This window comes from Musca vetustissima, unplaced genomic scaffold (assembly GCF_032173495.1).
Source record: "Musca vetustissima isolate MV318-11 ecotype Yass unplaced genomic scaffold, APGP_CSIRO_Mvet_v1 utg415478, whole genome shotgun sequence".
NCBI classification, from domain to species: Eukaryota; Metazoa; Arthropoda; class Insecta; order Diptera; family Muscidae; genus Musca; species Musca vetustissima.
The window spans coordinates 1,352-21,094 of NW_026877317.1; the positions used below are offsets into that span (position 1 = coordinate 1,352).

Here is a 19,743-nt window from a genome sequence, read left to right on the forward strand (position 1 = left end):
GGATCTACAGCTACAAAATTGCCTATTCAAGCAGCTCTTGAAGCCATCAACTTATTTGAAACCAAATTTGACACTGGCTAGAACACTCAATACTGAGGTATTGTATAGCCAAAGTCTTTGGCTCATTCTAGGAAAGCTGTCAACTGCTTTCCATATGTGTATAATAGCATGGAAGAAAATGTGGATGCTGACAAATTAAAAAAAGGACTCACTGTTTCCTATTTTTGACATTAAATAGTAGTATTGGTAACTATAGATATGGTAGTGTTGGACACAATTAGGAGACCTAAAAAGTCCAACCAAGATGTCTCTTAATTTCCTCAAAGATTCTCTCCAATTTTTTTAGATATATATATATATATATATATATATATATATATAGTAAACAAAAATTTATTTTTAATTCCAGATGCCGATCTTTTGGTCAACAACAAAGAACATCCTGATGTTAAAGCTGGGGATATTGTTGAGGTTTATCATCGTGAGGATGAAGAAAATACCCGATTAGTTTTGCAAATCACAACGTTTACGGATCTCAAACATCGCGATGCCATCAGCATAGAGAGTGGTGTTGCGACCCAATTTAAATTACGCACATTTACCGATGTTGTTATGAGAGTCGTTGATGTGGCCGATGTTGCGTTGGATTCAATTGAAATTACATTTAAAGATCAATATATGGGTCGATCGGAAATGTGGCGTTTGAAAAAGTACTTGGTAAGTAAATAATTAAACAAAAAAATTTAAGTAAATTAATTGGTTAAATGCTTGCTTGCTTTGCCATTTTGCAGACCAACACCTGCGTTTATGTAAATAAAAAAATCGATTATAACGACATGCAAATACGTTGTCAAGTATATGAAATGTGGTCACAAGGTGAACGTGTCTCATGCGGTGTCATAACAGAGGATACGAAGATTGTGTTTCGCAGCAGTACATCCATGGTCTATCTGTTCCTACAAATGTCATCAGAAATGTGGGATTTCGATATACACGGTGATTTGTACTTTGAAAAGGCAGTAAATGGCTTCCTCACGGAATTGTTTCACAAATGGAAGAAACTGGGATGTAATCACGAAGTTACCATAGTTCTGTTCTCACGTACGTTCTATGCTGCCAAATCATTGGACGAGTTCCCAGAACATATGCAAGAATGCCTACAAATGGATTATAAGGGACGTTTCTATGAAGATTTCTATCGGGTGGCAATACAAAATGAACGTAACGATGATTGGTGTACGGTTTTGAGTCAGCTGAGAAAACTTTTTACCTCCTATCAAGCAACGGTATTAAATTATCATGCCAGAGAGGGTATAAAAATACCGCCTGCCTATAATTCAACAGCGGCTCAGGGAAACTTTCTCGAGGTGTTAAATATTTCTTTAAATACCTTTGAAAAACATTATTTAGATCGTACATTTGATCGTACTGGTCAATTGTCAGTTGTTATAACTCCTGGCGTGGGTGTGTTCGAGGTGGATAGAGAGCTAACCAATATTACAAAACAAAGGGTAAGAAGTAATTTGGTAATTATTTCATACTTATTATTATATACTATTCTCTTACTTCTAGATTATTGACAATGGTGTTGGCAGTGATTTGGTATGTGTTGGTGAACAACCTTTACATGCAGTGCCACTACTAAAATTTCACAATAAAGATACATCGGTAACCTCTGCTGATGACTACTCACTGCCGCATTGGATAAATTTGAGCTTTTATTCAACAAATAAAAAAATTGCCTATTCAAATTTTATACCGCGTATAAAACTACCGCCCATGATTTGTAACGCCCCAACCATAATGGATAATAATAGTGTAAGCATATGAAAAAAAAACAATAAAAATAAATTTAAATGTTCTCCACATTTTATAGGATAATGAAAATAATTTTCTAAGCTGTAATCAATCGGAATATATTCATAATTCGTTATTCGATTATGAAGCCTATGATGAACAAATTTTCCAGCCACCACCTGCACAAGGAACATGGTAAGCTGAATTAAAACAATATTTTATATTTTGAAAATTTAATTCTAATCAATTTCTTGCAGTTCTTTGCAAAGAGTTGTGAGGGCCAAGAAAACATCAGTTCCCAGTTTTGAAACATACGCCTATCAAAATAATGATTGGGAGAATTTAACACCCACAAAAATTCCAAGTCTTCGTAGAAAAATGTCTGATCCAGACATTCATCATGGTACTTCGGGAATACTTGCTGCAATGGTATGTTTTAATTTGTTGAACATATAGACAGGTTGTTTTTTTTATGATTTTCTTTTGTAAATATTTCAGACGGATGTCACAAATCTCTCCGAATCACTTGCATCTGATAAAAATGCCAGACGTTCAATTGTCTCTATAGCGCCCATTGTACGCCCGGGACGCTCTTTAATAAATCCATTTGATCCATCACATGTAACAATAAAATTAACATCGAATCGTCGTCGTTGGACTCATATTTTTCCAAAGGTATGTAAACACAAATTTATCATCAAGCTCTAAAAAATATATATCGACGGAAATGAATTTTTGTATATGGGAAATTACAAAAATCTTTTAAATTCCTTGAAACTGAGGTTTGCAAGGTTATAACTCGCGAAATATGAACTTATTGCATATAATTTAAATTCATTTCTATAAAATGAAGTGTTATTGTTAAAATCTTAAAATATTGGTAATAAATAATAAGTTGTGTGGAAGCTGTGATGGTGGTAATGTAAAAAAAATGAGTGAAAATGTGTTGAAGCCAACGAGTTTTTTTTGTGTTCCTTCCTGATTTGTGGCTAAACTACACAACGCACGCACATGTGATCAGTGACTATGTTGCAGAATACCCCATGGACAATATGGTTCTAATGTATGATTTTTCGATATAATCACTGCATCCACCCAAAATGGATGCTGACATTTTGAAGCCGGATTTTCGGTGTTTTTTGAATTTTTCTTATAATTAGGGCGCGCATCCAGATAATGGACTAAAGTAATTATAGGATTGTAGAACTCGTGATTTTTCTTAGTTTAGTGTATATCTCATGAATGTGCTCACCGTAGCTTTTTGCAATTGGGCTCCAAAGACGAAAATTTGGTGCGTAATTTTTTATAAAAAAAACATATTTTTTGAGTCTAAAATTAAGAAAGTCCATTCAAATTCCGTGGAACCCCGCGTGATTTTAGTTTTTTTTACGTGCCGGATCTAATGAGCCCATCCATGTTCAATTCCGCCCAATAAAACGGCGGATATCGGTACCTTGAATGTGGGAAAAATTGCAAAAACCTTTTTTTGACAAATTCGCGTATATAATCGCGTTTTTCTTCGAATTGATTTCACATACATTCATTCTTTTGTTATCATATTCGTGAATCTGTGTGAAAATATATCAAAAATATATCGATACGCATATAATATACGTATTTTATCCAAAATCGATTGTGGAGGCACATCCGCGGTTCTTAACCGATCCTTTCAAAATAGGTGTCCTTTTGTGTATTTGCATAGGAAATTACAGAAATCGGATGCGCATAAAAATCGTATGCTCGTTGCACCATTTTTAGTCATTTTTAGGGTTTTGGCATAGTAAAGTGCATCGAGCGGCACGCTAAAATGTGCGCATGCGCATCAACTGATTTCAACTAATACGCGAACTGTATGCTTTTAAATGTTGGTCATTTTCATATACTGTAACTGCAATATATTTGGTCATTTTTAATAGAGGAATATACCGATATTTAACAATCATCTAAAAGAATTTATAGAAGAAATCGTCACGTGTTGTAGAAGATCTAGACTAAACCGTATTGCCTTAACCATACCAAAAAATCAAAAATTGAAAAAAAAACATTTTGTGGCAATTCAAATTTTAATTTATTTTATTTTCAGATATTTTCAAGCTTTTATTTGTTCTTCGCGACTACTAAACTGTATTTAAAGTTTTTTCAAATGTTATTCCAAACATTTCAATTGCAATTCGAGAATTTCATTTGAAATTCGAAAATTCAATTTGCAATTCATCACATTTCAGTTGTAATTCGAGTATTTAATCGGCAATTCACAACAATTCATTTGTAACTTTAAATTTTTCATATGTAATTCAAAAAATTCCATCTAAATTTTTAAGATTTTCATTTGTAATTTGTATATTTTTATTTGAAATTCCGATTTCAATTTCCAATTCAATATTATTTAACTTGTAATTCAAAGCCTTCAGGTCCATTACAGATAAATTACAAAATGTATATGATGTGCTTAACCTAATAAAGGATAAAGTACCCCAAAATAACAATAAAAATTAAAACATAAATTCATACAATCATAAATACCATAATAAAAACTACTCCTACACAGTCTAACATAATTAAATTAAATTCAATGAATTCAATTTGAGATTCATAAAATTTGTAAATTTGTAATCTTGTAAATCATAATATTTCAGTTGTAATTCTTAAAAATTCATTTCAAATTCTTAACATTTTATTTCAAATTCGAATAAAATAAATAAATTGAACAATAAGTGGTGTAGAATTTTTTATGTAGTGAAAAATAGTATTAAAATACAAACTAATATATACATATATACATGACAAACTCATAAAAGATATATATATATATATATATATATATGCGGTGTTTAAAAGAATGAATAAAAATCAACATTAAGGTCTATCAATAATCTATATAAATTAAATTTAAATACATACATCAGTCGTATTGTGTTCTCCATCACTTGCAGACGTGACTTTTTCTTAAAAAAACCAAAACAACTAAACGCAAAAACAAAAATTTACGGCTATTCTTGTTTTGTTTTCACTCAACATTTACAAGAATAAATTAAATAACAACAACAACATTCAACGGCAGTGCGACGAAGATGTTGTTGCCTCTCCGAGGCATTTAATGATGAGTATGCGTGGTTTTATATTTGTCGGGATCGGGATCGGTGTTGAGAGTTTCTCTCTCTCAGTGGTAAATTGTGAATTGTGTTGGAAAACATTACCACAGGAAGGAACAAAAAAGTACGAAAAGGTACCTAAAATTCTACTTCAAATGATAATAAATCATAATTATCGAGAAATATTGGTCAATATTTATACCAGTTATTTGCATAAATAATATATGTTATAATTTAAGCGTAAATGTATTCACGAATAATAAAAAAATTAATTTTTGTTTTGGTACGTTTATGTCAATTCGTACCTTTTGTGAACAAAAAGTACACTTGTTACAAAATTAAAAATAGCGCAACTCTAATTACTCTCCCAAGAGAGAGAAAATCTCAACACCGATCCCGATCCCGACAAATATAAAACCACGCTAAGAAAGTGAAACCAAATACTTCTCCATGATAGCAGCCAGTGCTGCCAGTTAAATTTCATAAAAAATCGTCAATTTTTCAGAAAAAAATCGGCATAATCGGCATTTGTATTTTTAAAAATCGGCAAAAAATCGGAAGCATATAATTTATAAGTAAATTCATATTTTTTTGGTTTATAACAAATCAATATTGTTTATTACATTAAAAAAAAGATAACAAAGTCAATTCTGTATAAAAAAAAATAACATAAAAGATTCATTTTTCTACAAAAAATGTAGATTTTTCTAAAATATAGTAATTATTATGTACACTAGTGAGATCTTTCAGAACATAAAAATAACTTACAAACTAGTACATATTTTTATTACACAATTTTAGCAATTCATTATCAATTTTGACATTAAAACAATTTGAATTATTTAGTTTGAGGTAATATTTAGAATGAAGAATACCTTCCAATGAATCATTATCAAGTGAGCTTCTAATTTTAGTTTTGTTAAGGTTTACCTGACTAAAAAATTCGTTCCACATTTGCTGTGGAGTGGGGAAGAACCATAATTCTTTGTACAAATTTAGAAAAAAACTGGAAAAGCTAAATTGGAGTCCCCACGTTTAATTTCGGAAATTTTTTTCCAAAAACTTTTTAAATTATATTCTGCATTTTAAAAAATTTCTTCAAAATTCAGAAAGTTTAACTCCCTAAACTCGGAGTCTAAAGATTTGCCTTATTCGATGTAAAATGTAAACTAGACAGAGTACAATACTGACAAAAAATGCAGATATCTAAGCCATTGAAAACGGCTGCGGCGAGTCGCCGATAGTTATAATGATTTAAAGCTGCCAATTTTATATGTTTGTATGGTAACGCCGTATTAAATTAAAAAGTTAGACAATTTGTGTCGATTGTTGAAATATCGGAAATTCTGAGGCAAAAATCGGAAAATCGGAATTTTCAATTTTTAGAGTGAAAAATCGTCAAAATGCCGATAAATCGGCAAATATGGCAGCCCTGATAGCAGCAAATCAACATTTTTATCTGCCTCTCCAAACATTGGACGATGATGATATTGATAATGATATCAACAACAATGATGAGGTTATTATCGATAATTCGATAAAAGTAAAAATACCTCCAATTGCTATTCTCAAGTGCAAAATTGAGGAATTACATGAATTGTGTAGAATTCTGAAAATATCAGATTATTCAATTCGAAAAATTTCGATTGGTTTGAAATTATATTTATCAAAGGAAACTGATTTTGAAACTGGTTGCAAAGCTCTTAAAGAGAATCTTGCTGTTGATTTTTTTACGTACACAGCAAAGCATGAAAAACCTTATAAGGCCATTCTTCTAGATCTGGACAAGATGGACCCGAATGTTGTGAAAAAAGACCTTATTAACATGGGCTTAAAATGTATTGATGTGAAGTTAGTAACTAAAAAGAGTGAAAACCGCATACAATAACATGTTTTATATGTAGTGTATTTCCAAAGAAAATCCATTACACTTAAAGAATTGAGACAAGGATTTTCAGCAATAAATAAGATAAGAATCCGCTGGGAGTATCAAAAACCAAACAGGAACAAATTAACTCAATGTCACAATTGCCAGATGCTTGGCCACGGCTCAAACCGTTGCAACGTCAAAACATTCTGTGGAAATTGCGCCGGAAATCATAAAACTGCCGATTGTAAAGCTTCAACGATGAAATGTGCCAATTGCAATGGCGAATATAAATCTAGTTCCCTCGACTGCCCAGCAAGGAAGACATATATTGATATAAGACAAAAATATCAGCCCAGAAGTCACAGAAAACCGCCTGTACAATTTAACAGCAACTTAAATTATAATGGAACGTTCCCCAATAATCTGAACCAAGAACAAACTAACCCCAATAATAACTGGAGTCCTCCACATGATTCTTCTAATAAATTGTTTTCCCTTGAAGAGATGAAAAAATTAACAACAGAATTAATAGCAAATTTGAGCAAATGCAAATCAAAAGCTGACCAATTTGAAGTCATCACTTCCCTTGTATTCAAATTTTTATATTGAATAATAAAAATTTGAAAATTATTTCATGGAACGCAAGAGGTGTTCGCAGCAAATTAAATGAATTAAATTATTTTTTTTTTTTGAAAGTCAAAATATTGATATATGTCTTATCAATGAAACATGGCTCAATGGCGATTACTCGCTTAATAGCAGGAATTATGTTTGTTACAGGACTAGAAACAATTCCTGGGGAAATGCATTATATGAGAAAATCCACATGAACGATCTCCAAGTTTTGTTTTCATCAGATATGTCGTATATACCAGCAGATACCAGAAGACAACCCTCTAATTTAGATTTATTTATCACAAATATGTCTGAGAATATTCGTGGAGTAAAGGCATTCAATAATCTCGGCTCTGATCATTTGCCCATATTTTGTGAAATTAGATCTATAAAGATAAACAATATTAAATTGAGTTATAACTATAACAAGGCAGACTGGAAACGTTATCGGCATTATATTAACCGTAATTGGCACACTTCAGACTACGAAAATTCTGTTCCAGACGAAAGCACAATCGACTCGTATATTGATAGCTTTACACACATTTTAAAATCTGCTGTTGCGTATAGTGTACCTAAACGAAAAATCAACTATTGAAGCAATCCACTATTCTAAAACAAACTATGAATTGATGTAAACCTCATTTACCTTATTTATCCAACTAGATTTAAGTCTATAAATGCAACTCTAGTTTGAATTTATAATGTAACTACAACAATGTAAATAATCTTAGAATCATATCGATCTTTAAAGAATGTTATCGATAACGATTAACATATTTTGTAACCCAGAAAAGGGTATAAAAGAGCGAAGGAAATACTAGAAGTCGCTCATTAAGCAATCTCCATTCAAACACGATACATCGTATCCATCTGATAAGATTGCTCAGAGTAAGGATAAAGTGACTCATTCCGCAATCTCCATTCAAACACGATACATTGCAGTATCCATCTGATAAGGTTGCGCTGAATAGTAATAAAGTCGGTCTTTAAAAATAATCAACTCGTGTATTCATTTATGAATCGCTACAAATTGCGTAGCAAGGTATTGCAGCCCAACGTTTCATCGCTCAACGAAAGGTCTTCTACACTGGCGCCCAACGTGGGGCCTGTTTCAGTGACGCCCTACGATAGGTGTGTTACATTGGCGCAAAACGTTGGACCTGTTTCATTGACAGTCAAAGAGGACTCTTCTACACTGACGCCCAACGAAGTGGCCGCGGACAGCGACATTAAAGCCGAGGAACAACAGAAAGCCGATAGCGACGAATATCTGTCTGTTGACGAAAATATGGCGCAGTTTACAGACGCACAATTCCGACAACTCATCCAGGCAATGCAAAGCAATGGTCGTGCTGGTTCGTACTCACATTGCACCGCTCGTTTTAAGGGACAGCGAGACGCCGCTGTTGTAGAGGAATTTGTGACTGCCATAACTGTCTATAAAGAAATTGAGTCAATTTCAGACGAAGATGCTGTCAAAGGGTTGCAATTATTGTTTGAGGACTATGCTGCCAACTGGTGGATTGGAGTTAAACACACCGTCACCACATTTGCAGAGGCCGTAAAACTAATCAAAAAAACATTTTCGCCACCATTACCTGATTGGCGCATTTTTGGGAATATTTTTGACACAAAACAACAACAAAATGAACACACAGACAGTTTTGTTTGTCAAAAAAGGTTGTTGTTTGCACAGCTGGCATGCCCTGTGTCTGAAGAGGTACAGCTGAATATTGTTTTTGCTTTGCTCAACGCAAGCATTAGAGAGCGTGTGCGCCGAGAAAATGTAAGCACATTTGAGGAATTGCTGTCTACCTGCAGAGAAGCTGAGTTGACGTTGCTCGAAGCACACACAAGCGAGAGGCCAAAAATAGAGCAAGCAACTGTGCGCTGCCGTTTCTGCCGTAAGCCTGGGCACACAAAAGATGAGTGCATGAAATTGAAAAAACAACAAGCACGAGAGCAGCAGCAGCAAAACCAACAAACACAGGTACAGCCAAAGCAAAATCAACAAAACCAACAGCCAAAGCAAAATCAAACCCAAAATGTTCAGCAGAAGAGAACACCGACAATAGCGTGCTATGGATGTGGAGCGCCTGGGGTGTACAGATCAAATTGTGCAACATGTACCAACAGCAATCGAAATAGCCCTCAGCCGTTGACATTTAACACAATTGCCACTGAAATGATTGGTCGAAATCTTCCCACAACACACGTGGAAATATTTGGATTACTTGGAGAAGCAGTCTTCGACACTGGAGCAAAGATCAGCGTTGCCAGTATAAATCTAACAAAAATATTAAAGGAAAATGGATGCCAGTTCCAACATATACAAGCAGATGTATGTCTAGCTGATGGTTCCTCACGAACCTGGGTCGTGGAATCGACGATATGCGACGTTGTGATTGGTGGCAGAAGGAGGAAAATCCGCTTTGTTTGTTTACCTAACGCCACTAAGAATCGCACTCTAATTGGAACGGATTTCATGGAACAATCTGGCATTAACCTTAATATGGCACAACGATATTGGTATTATGAAGATGAGCCAAGAAAGAAACATTCCTTCACCAACCCGTTGGAAATGCAGGCGTTTTCATTAGATGTCAGAGCCCACAACGATTCTCCAACAACCAAAGCGATGAGTGGAATATCGAAGTTCGTTGAATTTGTGGAAGGTAAAACAAGGTTTCACCCCTGCCATCGTCACCAGTAGTTTTGAGAGAAATACAAAACAATCCTCCGTACACTCAAAAGCTACCTGTTCCTCCGGCTATGAGACCATCTACGTCATCTGCTATGAAAGTGAACGCTCAAAAGCTACCTGTTCCTGTTTCTACAATACAGTCATCATCCACCATGCAAACAAATAACGATTACTCGCCTCACTCAATTCAAAATATATTCCGAGAAGCGATACCACCGAATGAAACAACGCCCGGAAATACGTCGACACTATTTGGACCACCAGTCAAGTCACAGCCGAAAGAAGGAGACGAATATCTTGACATTATCTTCATACCGCTGTATAGCATTGACATACGTATGCCTATCTTGCCGATCTTCCCAATACCACATCGTTCGCAGTTTTACTCCAGGGGGAGGACGCTGATGAGTATCGATCCGGATCAACAAAGACGAACCAACTGCCACAACCACAGGATGAATACTCGAACGCCATCTTCATTCCACAGAAAACAATAGGACATCATAGTCATTATCCCATTCATCAACCTTCTACTGCGGATGCTTCGTCGGGACGCCATCAGCATCCGAGGGGGAGACTGAAGCAATCCACTATTCTAAAACAAACTATGAATTGATGTAAACCTCATTTACCTTATTTATCCAACTAGATTTAAGTCTATAAATGCAACTCTAGTTTGAATTTATAATGTAACTACAACAATGTAAATAATCTTAGAATCATATCGATCTTTAAAGAATGTTATCGATAACGATTAACATATTTTGTAACCCAGAAAAGGGTATAAAAGAGCGAAGGAAATACTAGAAGTCGCTCATTAAGCAATCTCCATTCAAACACGATACATCGTATCCATCTGATAAGATTGCTCAGAGTAAGGATAAAGTGACTCATTCCGCAATCTCCATTCAAACACGATACATTGCAGTATCCATCTGATAAGGTTGCGCTGAATAGTAATAAAGTCGGTCTTTAAAAATAATCAACTCGTGTATTCATTTATGAATCGCTACAAATTGCGTAGCAAGGTATTGCAGCCCAACGTTTCATCGCTCAACGAAAGGTCTTCTACACTGGCGCCCAACGTGGGGCCTGTTTCAGTGACGCCCTACGATAGGTGTGTTACATTGGCGCAAAACGTTGGACCTGTTTCATTGACAGTCAAAGAGGACTCTTCTACACTATAAAATAAACACAATACCACAACATATTAAAATCCTGATCCAACACAGAAATATATATTCCAGAAATTTTAAACGCTTTCGTGATACAAACGACCGTTACCAAATGAATCGGCTCAACAAACAAATTAAGAAGGAATTGTTTGACCACAGGAATCGTTCATGGAATGAAATGTTATCTACTTTGGACAAAGCATCTAAACCGTTTTGGAACATTTCCAAGGAGCTAAAAAGGAAAAATAAACAGATTCCCACTATTTCAAACAATAATACGTCTTACATTACATCCAAGGATAAATGTAAAATACTAGCTCAACATTTTCACAGGAATCATTCTTTATCATCACACCTAAGTGATAAGAATACTATTGATGAAGTGGATAGAATTGCTGTAAAGGTCCAAAAAAGCATATTTAGTCTGTCTGACGAATTTGTGGTACGCGTTGAAAATACTTGTGAAATTCTGAAGAAGTTGAAAAAAAGAAAATCGCCTGGTATGGATGGCATAAACAATATTTGTTTGAAGAACTTACCTCCTAATGGAATTGCAGTATTAACTTCAATTATAAATTCCTGTTTACGGTTGAGTTATTTCCCACATGTATGGAGATGTGCAAAAACCATTCCCATTAAAAAATCAAACAAATCTGGCAATTCTACTTCGGATTATAGACCTATTAGCCTTTTGTCATCAATAATGAAAATTTTGGAACAAATTATCAAAGAAAAAATAATTAATTTTATTGATCGAAACAGTATTGTTCCTCCTCAGCAATTTGGATTCAGGAGAGAACACAACACAAACCAACCTTTGTTTAAAATAAGAAATTTTGTTCATGATAACTTTTCCTCTGGCAAATCTACTGGTATGGTCTTATTGGATATCAAAGCTTTTGATTCTGTATGGCACAATGGTCTTGTCTACAAGATGTATTAATTAAACTTCCCTATAGCAATAATTAAACTAATACAAAGTTTTCTCTGTGGAAGAACATTCTTTGTGTCCATAGGTGCATATTGTTCAGTGAAAAAATCGATTGTTGCTGGATGTCCTCAAGGATCTTGCCTTTCACCTATATTATACAACATATTCACTTCCGACATTCCTATTCTACGAGGATGTACAGCTTCCATTTCTGCAGATGACACATCGATACTCAGTGCTGGCACGTTATCCTGTAATATCATTGACTGTTTAGAAGCTGCTTTAATTCAGCTAGACAACTATTTTTTCAAATGGAAAATTCTTCTCAACACAGACAAAACGTAAGCCATATTTTTCAGCAGAAAACGCTGTTCGCAATTTCTTCCCCAGCGTTCGATTCTTTTTAAAACCCAGGACATTTCATGGAAAAGTGATGTTAGATATTTAGGCATCATGCTTGATACCCGAATGAATTTCAAGAGTCACATACTATTTATTGTGGATAAAAAAAAAACAAAATCACTAGACTGATGTATCCATTAATTAATAGAAGATCGGAGCTGAGGATTGAAAATATGAATCTTATATACAGTATTTTTCGGTTTATTGCACATCAAAATTTGCACAAATTTTTGTTCAATTAATCCGAACCCGCTTAATTGAATAGTTTGTTCAATTACCAATATTTGGAACTACTAATGGTTAAAAAAAATCCAATGTCAAATACAAATTACGCTTTTTCGCAATTTTTCCTTAGCCATAAACATATCTTTTGATTCTTTTTAAAACCCAGGACATTTCATGGAAAAGTGATGTTAGATATTTAGGCATCATGCTTGATACCCGAATGAATTTCAAGAGTCACATACTATTTATTGTGGATAAAAAAAAAAACAAAATCACTAGACTGATGTATCCATTAATTAATAGAAGATCGGAGCTGAGGATTGAAAATATGAATCTTATATACAGTATTTTTCGGTTTATTGCACATCAAAATTTGCACAAATTTTTGTTCAATTAACCGAGGAACCAATTATCCGAACCCGCTTAATTGAATAGTTTGTTCAATTACCAATATTTGGAACTACTAATGGTTAAAAAAAATCCAATGTCAAATACAAATTACGCTTTTTCGCAATTTTTCCTTAGCCATAAACATATCTTTTGAATTAGTAGAGATGCCACCTAGTCTTTTTCACAAATTTTGTCAAATATGTATGTAAAAAAATGGCAGATTATTTTTCAATTATTATTATGCAATTAACCGGTGAAAAGTAAAAGGAAATTTATTTTTGATGACATGAATTATGAACCATTTAAGCGTGTTTAATTATCCGAGAAAATTTACATGTATTTTCCTATGAAATATTTTTTGCCCCATCATGTGGTTCAATAATGCGTGGAAACCAATTAACCGAAAAATACTGTATAAAGCTATTTTTCAACCATTAATGTTTTATGGTGCCCCAGTATGGTCATCCTCTGCAAAATGCCACATAAATAAATTACAAATCTGTCAAAACAAAATTCTTAAAATGATATATAACCTTCCATGGTTATATTCTACACAACGATTACACTGTTTGACAGGTTTTGAGACTATTCAACAGAAGATCAGCAGACTCACAGAACATTTTATAGATAGATGTAAAATGTCCCAATGTCCCACATTAATGATTTAATATCATCATAATTTTATAAATTTAACGTATTCTACCCAAAAAATTGTTCAAAAAGGGGTTTTCTTGCGCTTTTCCCTGAAAACGTATATTATCTGTTATCAACTCACTTAATTATACATCAAACAATGTTAAAGTAGAAAAGGAATTATAAATTCCTAACCTCTTGTATCTATATATAAGCATCGAAAATTGTACAAATATCCATATTAGTCTTGATTTAGATTAGGCGAGATTACTTGCGGCAAGTCTTTGTTTGTAGGAGAGAGGGGCAAGGGGTATAGAAATGAAAAAAAAAAATTGCTCGTACCTACAATTTTCTGGCAATTCGTTTTGTGTATTTCGTATTTGTTGACATTTTATATATATTTAAATGTGAAAAAACAACAAATAAAAAAATATTTTGGAAACCGAATTGCCTTGTATAGACGCATGGAGCAAGTTCAAAAGAGAACGATAAAAATTGCCGCAAGTAAACTCGCCTAATATAAATCAGGACTTACACGCAATAAAGAAATTGAAATTGAAATACATACATTAAAGTTCATGATGCAAAAAAGTATAAAGTATATATAAAGTATATAAAATTATAAAGTGTATTACATTAATATGTACATACATTATTACCCACCTTAATGTGTTATACATATTTTGGGTGTTTCCCATAACATTTTTCCAATTTAACATTAAATGTTATTAATTTCAAATCAAATATTACGAATTTCAATTGAATTTATTTGAAAGTTGAATGGAATTTTATAAATTTCAAATGGAATTTTAGTAATTTCAAATGGAGTTTTATGATTTTCCAATGGAATTTTACGAATTTCAAATGGAATTCTGCGAATTTCGAAAGGTGTTCTATGAATTACAAATGAAATTCTCGAAGTACAACTGATATGTTATGAATTGCAAATGGAATTCTCGAATTGGAAATTGTATGTTATGAATAACAAATGGGATTCTCGAATTACATATATGTTTTGAATAACATGTGAAAAAGGTGTAGTACTGCAAAGAAAACAAATGTGTTTAACCATTTGTGAAGAAATTCGCGAATTACAAAAAATAAAATAAACCGCTTTAACTTTTGTGCGCAACATCCGAATTTGTGAACGCGAACAGATTTAGAATCAGCATATTTTTCTTAACCTATGTACCAAAAATCGTAAATGTGCTCGCAAAACAAAATTCAAATTTTTTTAAATGAATTTTAAAAGAATTTTGTAATTTCCCATATCCTTTACTATGGGGGAAATTGTAATTATTCAAATTATGTGTCACAGTTAAACACATCTTATTTAAATGGAATTTTGATAGAAGAAATGTTTTTACTAAAACGACATATAACTCGCTCCAATAATCTTTCCTTTGAAGACAGTTTTTCCTTTGGATAACGCCTTTGAAATGAGCGCTATTTGTAAGTCATCTAAGTCTATAAACCGGTATGGCAAATTAATATGGTCACAAAGGTGAAGCGGTTGGTGCTAAAGCTTTGCGTGGATCCACCAGTGGTCAGAATAGGAAAGAAGGGCAAGTCTTGCAAGGAACCAGTGTCTCCTGGGAGAGAAAATTTGTGAAGCGCATTCGCTCATCAGAAGGTCCGCAACCTTCACTCAAGAAGACGCTGACTTCGCGTCTGACTGACCCATCTACCTCATATGCGGCTGTCGCTGGACAAAACAAATTGCGGAGAAACAGCCTCTGGAAAAGCTAAATCCAAGGTTCGTGGTCAGAGACAGAGGAAGCCATATGACAGACCGACCACGGTAGCAGCTGACGAAGACCTTTAAGTGGCAATCATTGACAAATCTGATCCTTATGGTAGGATTAGTGACAGTCATTGGTTGCTCTTTGAAGCAGCCCTCCGGTCGGCTATCGTCTGTGGGTCGTATCAGGGTATCGTCAGTTTGGCAATGCCTTCATGCAAAAGGGTGCCAAAGTCATAAACTGCTTGAACAGGAAATCGAGAGATTTCCTCGTGAGAACTTTCGAAGGCTTTGGTGCACTCTGGGAAGGAGCCAACCTTGCTGCGGACTCCTTATCTGAGATCCCAACCAGACGGATCCTCTTAGCCTGGGTTTTTTTTTCCTGTGCGCTTCAGATTCTGAACATTCTTTCTGTATGAATTGAGAATGTACTGTAACTGTGTGACAAAACTTAATATATAAATATTTCCGCTTTGAGGCGGTGTCAAGGAGAAATTCTCTAAAATATCGGTTGAGGATCTTTTCTTAATTTAAAAAATGCAATCCCACACAGAATGATGGTGGGATAAGTTTTTGAGATGTCCGTGTCAGAAACGTTCGTAATGATTTCTTAAATATAGGTTGCCCAATTTCCACATCATCGATCAGGGTAACATTGGCACTTGTCCACTGTTTATTTATGTTACAGTTATCTAAATTCACAACCTGTGAGCTTTATTAAAGCTATTTATCGAACTTTACTTTTCTTATTTTCAGGGACCTACTGGCGTTCTCATTCAACAACATCATTATCAAGCGGTGCCGGCCAAACAAAATTGCAACAATACCATCAACAATAATGATAATGATTATTCATCATGCTACAATTCCATGGAATACGATCATACATCGAATTGTTCCACTTTAAGTCGATCATTCTCAAATAGTTTTACTGGAGATGTAGAGAAATTTGAAGGTACAATAACTAATCATTCCATATATGTACAATAACAATAAGTAATAAACATATGACATATTCTACAGCATCAAGGAAACGTAATAATTCCTTATTGAATTCCTCCGGTTTTACACCAAACCAAAATGGCACAACTATACCAGCAAAAAGTTTCCTTTGGGGTGCTACGGGTGAACAAGAATGGACACCAGCCATAACAACAGGTATTTTAGAATTTTAATTTCTATTTTTAATTGGTACTTTGATCCTCAATCTAATCCCAAATCAAAATCGAAATTTACGTTTTCCTCCTCGTGTTAGCCTAAATGTGATGATGTCCACCAAATTGGTTTAATTTATTAATTTTTTTCTAATTTGTGTTCTTATCAATCAATGTTTTAATTCCTTTTCTTACAGTCTTTTTGTGATTCGTTTTACAATTAACAAATGGAGATGTGACAAAACATCTTCATCCACTTACGTTGTGTGTGTGTGTTTATTTTGTTAACAAGAGTGATGTTAGCCTTTTAAGTTTAATAATTGGTGAAACACAAATCTACAAAATAATAAAAAAAAAAACTACATTAAATTTAATTTAAAAAACAATAACTAATCATAAAATATATTTTTACTAAAAATTATTTTGACACATATAAAAACATAATCGAAATTAATTTATTTGTTGTTATTTTTGTTTAGCAGTTGAAATTAACACAAACAGTTGAAATTAAAAATTATGCAATGGCTGTAATTTGTGTGTAGATGTTTTTAATTGATATTTCGTGAAATTAACTTTTATAAATAACAACGGTTTTATATAATGGTTTCTTTGTTTTTATTGTGATTAATATATTAAACCCTAGAATAATATTAATGATAAACTTTTTTGTAATGAATTTATCTTTGTCAAAATTTTACTAAAAATTACAGCAACTGCATTTTATTTTATTTTTACTTATTTAGAATTCATCTACTTAATTTTAATACAATCATCCATAACCGACTGACAAATAACATTCTTCTTCTTTTCTTAACGATTTATTTGTTCCCGCTCGAAATTCAATTCATCATCCCTCACTTAAATATGTTTTGGAAAAAAAATCCCCCAACAAAACAAAAAACCACAAACCATTTACAAATATCCACAGAGAATGCTCGTAAAAATTTGAAACCCATTGTTGAAACAGAAACTTCAGTTGGAAATGCATACGAGTGTGAGACCGATGGCAAAGGAAAAATAATCATAGGTTAGAAACAAAATATAATTACATACAATATTATTTTCTCTTTTGTTATTATTTTTTTCTTTTTGTATTTACTTTTTGCAATGTAGTATTATAAACAGTATGTTGAAATGCCAAATCAGATCACACATATTTTTCAATTTTGCACACTTGATGATGATATCGATTAGTAATAACAAACAAATTAATGCAATTAATATACAGTACACAACAAAGCTTTATATAATTGACTTACAAAAAATTTATTGATAAACAACAATAATTTGAATGATAACATTTTTAGTTTTTTAATAAATGTTTGTAACACTTTTTACCAAGTCTCCATTGAGTGAGCACCACAGCAGCACTACACAGATATTAATTACACCGTAGATAGATTTTTTTTTTAAATTTGTTCTATACACACTTTTCCAAACATATCCCCAGCACCATCACAATCGAATCATTCATTGCATCCACTTACCTAATTACTCACACACTTTTGGACAAAGTTGGTTGTTGTTTTCAAAAGTTCAAATTGTTTTTCAAATAATTCCGAAATATTATTGGAATTCATTGACTTTTGAAAAGTTGACCAGAAATACCCAATAATTTTATATTAATCCTAGATAGCTTTGATTACATCAAAATTAATTTGAGAGCATGTAATTTTGAAATATTTACTAACATATTGGTATACAGTGCATGTTATTACTGATATAATTTTAAGTATACATATACACATCATTAATCATATCACGAAATATTCATAATAAGATTGGTATTTTTTAATAGTTTGTTCGTCGTCATTCGTTCGTTTGTCATTCCTTTCTCAGAATAGAGTTGTTTAAAGTAAATCGTCAACATAAATGCAAACTGACATAACTACAAGTTTATTAATTTTACATAAAATCTATAAAAATGGAGTATGTCTAACGATGGTCTTGTGCGCATCTCATCCAATTTTCCGAGATGTTGTCTTTTACTTGATCTTTCCATCGGATTCGTGGTCTTCCCCTTCTGCGTGAACCATCACTTGGCTCGCTTTTATATGCCTTTTAAGCTGGGGCATATTCATCTATTCTCACAAGATGGTCTAGCCAACGTAGTCGCTGCAGCTCGATCCGTCTGAATATGTCAATGTTCGAAAATAGATGGTGTGACGCAGATCGGCCCATAGATCTTCCGGAGAATTTTTCTCTCAAACACTCCAAGAGCTGCCTCATCTGCTTACGCAAGTACCCATGCTTCAGATCCTTACAACAGCACGGGTAATGTCAGCGTCCTGTAGAGTGTGAGTTTGGTCTGGCGAGAAGTGGCCTTGTTTTCGAGTTGCTTACTCAGACCATAGTAGCATCTGTTTGCCAACACTATTCTCCTCCGGATTCCAAAGCTTATGTTATTAGTTTTGTTTATGGCGGTACCGAGGTATATAAAATCGTTTACTACCTCGAAGGTATAGTTTTCAAGTTCCACAGTTGGCCCGAGTCTACTGGACGTCTTGCGCGTTGATACTATCAGCTTGGTATTCTCGCTATGTACCACCAGACCCACTTGGGCTGACTCTTTCTTAATTTGTTCAAAGTTGGCTGTTACCGCTCTCAATGTTCGACCAATTATATGTTTGGTGCATAGAGTGCCATTTCTGTTCACTTTTGCCTCTCGTATGACCTTTTCCAGCAGGATGTTAAAAAGGGCACACAACAAACGGTCACTTTGTCTGAATCCTCGTTCGGTATCAATGGGCTCCGAGAGGTCCTTTCCGACTTTAACTGCTGATCTTGTGCCAGTTAAAGTTATCCTGCATAGTCGTATTAATTTTGCAGGAATGCCGAACGCAGACATTACTTTAAACAGATCAGCGCCCCAAGTGCTGCCGGCTAGCGACTTTAGTACCTTGTTCCTACTTCTCAGCTTATCGCATAAAGCAGTGGCTTGCGCGGACGACATGAAAAGGCTGTCGAACGTTACTCCCAGTATCTTAGGGTAGTTGGTGGTCGGAATCAAT

The 19,743-nt window shown here is 33.9% G+C and overlaps 1 protein-coding gene across 1 annotated transcript; it reads left to right on the forward strand.

Annotated features, from left to right (window-relative positions):
- Positions 1-409: 409 nt before the first annotated feature.
- Positions 410-16,940, forward strand: LOC133321891 (GATOR complex protein Iml1-like; the record flags this gene model as incomplete). Its single annotated transcript, XM_061530963.1, has 9 exons — positions 410-717; positions 792-1,511; positions 1,573-1,818; positions 1,877-1,992; positions 2,055-2,226; positions 2,296-2,472; positions 16,335-16,533; positions 16,602-16,736; positions 16,930-16,940. Coding segments are annotated over 9 exons (2,084 nt in total), but the record flags the coding sequence as incomplete, so codon positions are not given.
- Positions 16,941-19,743: the final 2,803 nt, after the last annotated feature.